This window comes from Nannospalax galili, unplaced genomic scaffold (assembly GCF_000622305.1).
Source record: "Nannospalax galili isolate Female #2095 unplaced genomic scaffold, S.galili_v1.0 scaffold2671, whole genome shotgun sequence".
NCBI lineage: Eukaryota > Metazoa > Chordata > Mammalia > Rodentia > Spalacidae > Nannospalax > Nannospalax galili.
Window position 1 is genome coordinate 13,136 of NW_008329166.1, and position 5,746 is coordinate 18,881.

A 5,746-nucleotide genomic window follows, 5' to 3' on the forward strand; every position below is an offset into this window, starting at 1 on the left:
CTGGGGCCAGCGAGATGACTCAGCAGGTAAAGGTGCTTGCTGCCAAGTGTGATGACTTGAGTTTGATCCCTGGGACCCACATCTTGAAAGGAGAGAACCTACCCCCGCAGGTTGTCCTCTGACCTCCACACACACACAAAATAAGTGAAAGTTTTCAGTTATTAAACTTCTGGTGCTAGTTCTGTTGTTATCTGGAATTAATGTATCAATAACGTTATATTGATATTAAAAAGAATATAGTTTGTTTAATCAAATTAAGTAACTGTAATTATCTGTTTCAGCATATTATTGAATTAGTGTACTTTATACATGTGAAAAAAAATGCCCTGATTTTAAGTCTCAATGACTAGAAAAATGTTAAAAAATTGAATTATGGGCTGGTAAATCTGGAAAAATGTCCTCTAGATTTGAATTCCATATAATTACTCATCTCTGAGGGATCAGAGATCTTACCCCTTGGTCTAAAATCCAGAATGTTATGATTCATTGGAACAGAACTTAGTGTCGGGGCTGGGGAGATGGTGGTCCACAAGTACTTGCCACACAGGTATATGACCCTGAGTTTGATCTGGAACTCACATACAAACGCTGGGTGTGGTGACCTGTAATTGTGATCCCAGCATCGGGAGGTGGAGCAGGCAGATCCTTGAGACTTGCTGGCCAGTCAGCCCAGCCTGAAGGGTGAACCCCAGACCAGTAAGAGATGGTGTGATGTGACGGTGTGGTGGCACACGCCTTTAATCCCAGCACTCTGGAGGCAGAGGCAGGCAGATCTCTGTGAGTTTCTGGTCACCTACGGAAGAAGGACACTCGGGCTGTCTTGTGACCTCCACACACACATGCATACATGTGCACATGAAACCTCATGCACACATGTCCATGAACACACATGAACACATACACATGATAACATACATAGACACAAGGACTGATGCTGTGATTCCAGGGTTTGGTCACTAGGATTTGCATAGCACCTGCTTAGTTGTGTGGCTTCTGGGTGGCTTATACTTTCTTTCTTTCTATAGGGGGCAAGATGGAGAGAAAGAAGAAAAGCCCAAAGACGACAAGAGCAAGCAGAAGTTGCGGCAGCTTCACACACACCGCTATGGGGAACCCGAGGTGCCAGAGTCGGCGTTCTGGAAGAAAATCATAGCCTATCAGCAGAAACTCCTGGTGAGGCTTTGGGACTGGCTGTTATTACTATATGAGAGAAAGATAATTCAGGCCGAGCACTTAGTCAGTGCTCTTCCTGGTGACAGTCGGTTCTAAAAAACCCTTCCACCACTCCAGCCAAGAGTGCTCAAGTCTCTCCATAACAATGGAGGCATGCTGGGTAACCTGCGCCCATGTTTCTGTGCAATTTCATCTGTCTAGATGATGTCCAATCCCCAAAACAGTGGAGATGGTTGGGGGGAGTTGCTATAGTGTATTATTTAAGTATAATGCAAAGAGAAGAAAGTGTATGTTTAGTGTGCAGACAGTTTATTCTTCCAAGCATTCTCTTCTTTTTTTCTTTTTTGCCCACTGGAGACAGAGTCTCTCTATAGCCCCAGCTGGCCTGGAGCTGTATGTGGAGACCAGACTGGCCTTGATCTCACAGACATACGTGCACCTCAGCCTCCTGAGTGCTGGGACTAAAGCCGTGTGCCACCATGCTCAACCCAAATATTTTCTTTTTTGCAATTGGTTGTATTTATGAATGTAGAGCCTGCGGAGACAGTGGGCTGGGTGGATGTGTTTTATCTGACTGCCTTAGTGTGTTCACTTTTTACTGTAAATACATTTGTTTTGAACCACTGCTCCTTATCATTAAACCCATGACCTGTACACATGTTCACACTGCCTGACCCCAGTTATCTCCACACACTTCCACACTGGCTAAAACCCATGCCCTCCACACACCTTCACATTACCTGACACCCTTTGGCTTCCTGGCTCACATCACAGTGCTCTCAGAACCCTCCCAGACTTTAGAACCAGTCAAGTGTATTTTCTGAGGCCCTGCAACAGAAGAACGTAAGCTAGGCACAACACACCTCCTAGTGTACATGTACTTTATATACCAAATGAACCAAATGAGTCATCTTCCCACCTGTGTGTGCGTGTGTGTTTGTGTGTGTGTGTGTGTGTACACATAAGCTTAATGAGCCAGCGTTTCACTGATGATAATTCAAAACTATTCCCTAGAAAGGAATGAAAAGGAAAAGACCATCCTCCACAGAGCCAGCGTTTGATAATTCAAAACTATTCCCTAGAAAGGAATGAAAAGGAAAAGACCATCCTCCACAGAGCATCCAGTCTGTTGTGTAGACCATGTTCCCCAAACCATGTATTTTCCCTATACTATTTACTACAGAGTCCACTGGACATAAAAGCTTTTGCAGTAACTCCGGGTAGTCATTAATTCAGTATACCTCAGTGGTTGCCACAGCAGCGGGCATAGTCTTTAGAGCTGCTCTGGGGGTTGGGTGGGCTCTGTGATCCCTGCAGTAGCCCCTCGGGTTCCTGAAGAGCGTGTCCCGAGTCTCAGTTGCAGAAGGGAATCAGTCAGCAGAGTTTGTTCTTTCAAGTCTTCCCTGGGCTCCTTTGTTCTCTGGCCACTTTCCTGTTTCTCTTTGCAGCCGATGGTCCCTGCTTGCCAGTTGGCACACACAGGACCCGTCATGGCCACATGAGGTCCCCAAAGGTGTCTGTCCTCCAGGCTTTGTGACAATCCTGAACTGATAATTCAGTAATTCAGCCTCTGTGACCTAGTCCTAGTTCCTTCCTTCTAGGAGACACAGTGTGAGTGGTCCAGTTTGGGATCCTTCCAGCTCATTTAAGAATTTGCTCAGGCTCCCAGATTCCGAAACTCTTGTCTTTGAGTCCTCCCTGCCCCACCTCTAGCAATCCAACAGTAATTCTCAGCTCATCTCTCCAGCGTCTCCAGAATCCTCCCACTTCTCTTTGTGTGTACAGCTGCCACCAATGCCAGCATCGCCAACATCACCTCTTCCTGCAGTCCTGTAGGAACTTGGTCACTGGTCCTGTCCCTTTCACTCTCTTCCACACAATGGCCAGAGTAGTTTCTAAGTCAATATGATTGCACTAAGTCCTCAGTTGTCCCACAGTGTCCCACCCCACCTAGAATAAAACAGTAATGATAACATAGTGATAGCCTACAAACTATCACATCTGATTATTTATATTAGAATAGTACGAATAACTGATTTTGCTCATATTCACTTATTTACTTCTCAAAGGAAACTGATGAGGTGGGTTTGTTAATATATTACACAAGACAAGATGGACTCCAGGAAGGATTAGGTCATTTAATCCACGTTCCAAATGGAGGAACAGGCTTGGTATCCCAGTAGTGTAGCCTCAGAGGTCATGGATGGGTTCAAAGGTCGTGCATTGGTGCACCGTAACATCCACACAAACCTTTATCAGAAGCCTTCAGAACCTGGCCACTGCTCACCGCCTGACCCCAGTTTCTCCCTCTCCTTGCTTCTCTCTGGGGTTCACGCATGTATTAGTTACTTTTCTGTTGCTGTGGTAGAAACACTGACCAAAGCAACTTATAAAAGGAAGAGTTTATTTGACCTTATGGTTCCAGGGGGATCACTCTCTGTCATGGTGGGAAGGGACAGAGGTGGTTGGAGCAGGAGCAGAAGCCGACTTTCACATCTTCAAGCAGGCACAGGAAGCAGAGGGCAACTCGAGATCCCCCAAGACTTAAGATCTCTCTAAGCCTGCCCCCGGTGACGTGCTTCCTCCCACATGGCCACACCTTCTAAGACCTCCCCAAACAACGCCACCAACCAGGGACAAAAATGTCCATAATACTTGAAGCCTATGGGGGATGTCCTTGTTCAAACCTCCACAATGCACAACATTCTTGACTCTTACTTTAGAGCCCTGTTCTCACCACCCTCCTCTTTGACACTCTTCCCCAAATGTTGACCCAATTTACTCCCCTGCCAACCCCGGGCCTGAGTCACGCTCATCTTCTGAGATAAGCTGTTTCAGCCCCATCCAAACTATACCTCACACGTAAACCCACCCTATGTATTTTTCATTATATCACTTAGCGCTCCCTGAAACTTGCTTTTCACATGTGAGGGTGTGATTTTCTATTTGCTGTCTCTTCAATGGGTGGAAGCCTCTCCTTTGTGTGTCTCCAGCACTGAGTGTGGTGCTCCATATGCAGTGGGCTCCTGATCTGCAATTTGGAGTGAGTGAGTGAACACTTTGCTCAAGCATCTGCACATTTCGAGTCTCATACTCGGTGACCCCTTCCTAACTTTTTCCACCTTCAGAACTATTTTGCCCGCAACTTTTACAACATGAGGATGTTGGCCCTGTTTGTCGCGTTCGCCATCAACTTCATCCTTCTCTTCTATAAGGTAGGTGCATTGGGGGAAGGATGGTTCTCTTCTAAGGTAGGTGCAACTACATACAGATGGGTAACTTCTCTGTGAGCCCCTAGTCAGCACATTCAAACCAATTCTAAAATGCATCTGAACGAATCACAGAATCCAAAGCCTGGGCACATCATAGATGTCTGGGAATCAAGGCAGATCTGCTCCTGGAAGGGGAAGAGCCCCAGTTTGCTGGGCTGAAGAGGATTCTACAAGGGCTTACCTGAAAGTTCCCAGACTGATGCAGTCGAACACCTTACTTACTACAATGCATGGATGTGATAGAACCTCAGTTACATTAAGTTATTCAGATAATTTGGAAGAGTGCTATCTAGTATCTTCCTGTACAGGTTGGGATCCTTATAACTCTGGTTGAATTAACATGAACCAGAAAATTTTATGACTTTGTGTGTGTGTGTGTGTGCGTGTGTGCACACGCTCGCAAGTGTGCATGCACGTGAGTGTCATGGTGCACATGTGGGTCAGAGGACAACTTGCAGCAGTCAGTTCTTTCCTTCCACCGTGTGGTTCTTGTGAATCAAACTTGGGTTGTCAGGCACCCACTGATCCTTCTTGCCAGCCCAGCATGAACTTGAAAAGCCAGTTTATCACTTGTCTTTGCTATTGAACAAGTGATCCTAAGAGCCTTTCCTTTCGGTCTTTCTGTAATACCATTTCACAATGATTCCACATCCAGTTGCTCACAAAGGCTGTGCCTCCATCATCTTTTGTCTGTGGTGGCCCATTATGCAGTGACTGACGATATCTTAAATGGTCTGAATCAGGTCTCCACTTCTTCTGTGACTGAGGGAAAGGAGCTGCCCACCCGGAGCCCCAGCGACAGCGTGAAAGTGACCAGCAGTCTGGACAGCAGCTCGCCCAGAATCATCGCCATTCACTATGTCCTGGAGGAGAGCAGCGGCTACATGGAGCCCACCCTGCGCATCCTAGCTGTCCTCCACACCGTCATCTCCTTCTTCTGCATCATTGGATATTACTGCTTGAAAGTAAGACATCTGTGCGTGTCGGGCATGCTTGCTTATGGTGGGTTAGACTTCTGGAAAAGCCAGCCCTGAGTTGAAATTTTGTGTGTGGTGTTTATTTGGGAGTGGTCCAGGAATCTACACCTCGGGGTAAAGCGGGGAAGCAGGTTTTGGTAGAGACAAAAATGGTCTACTGTGTAGAACAGCAAGATGTGGCCGTGGACTTCCATCTCTGAAGCTGAGACCAGAGCGAACTGGCCTTTCTGAGTTTCCATTGGCCAATCATAGAAAGCATCCATTCACCTGTTGATAATTATTCATATAATGGACAATTGTACCTACAACTTAGCCCTAGATGTG

The 5,746-nt window shown here is 46.4% G+C and overlaps 1 protein-coding gene across 1 annotated transcript in view; it reads left to right on the plus strand.

Moving 5' to 3' along the window:
- The window catches only part of LOC103735336 (ryanodine receptor 2), a gene marked incomplete at both ends in the record, with an annotated part of 40,610 nt that overhangs the window by 12,660 nt on the left and 22,204 nt on the right, over positions 1-5,746 (plus strand). Inside the window, 3 exon segments of the mRNA XM_008834567.2 lie at positions 1,026-1,173; positions 4,302-4,388; positions 5,189-5,410. Coding sequence (XP_008832789.2) covers positions 1,026-1,173; positions 4,302-4,388; positions 5,189-5,410 — 457 coding nt within the window.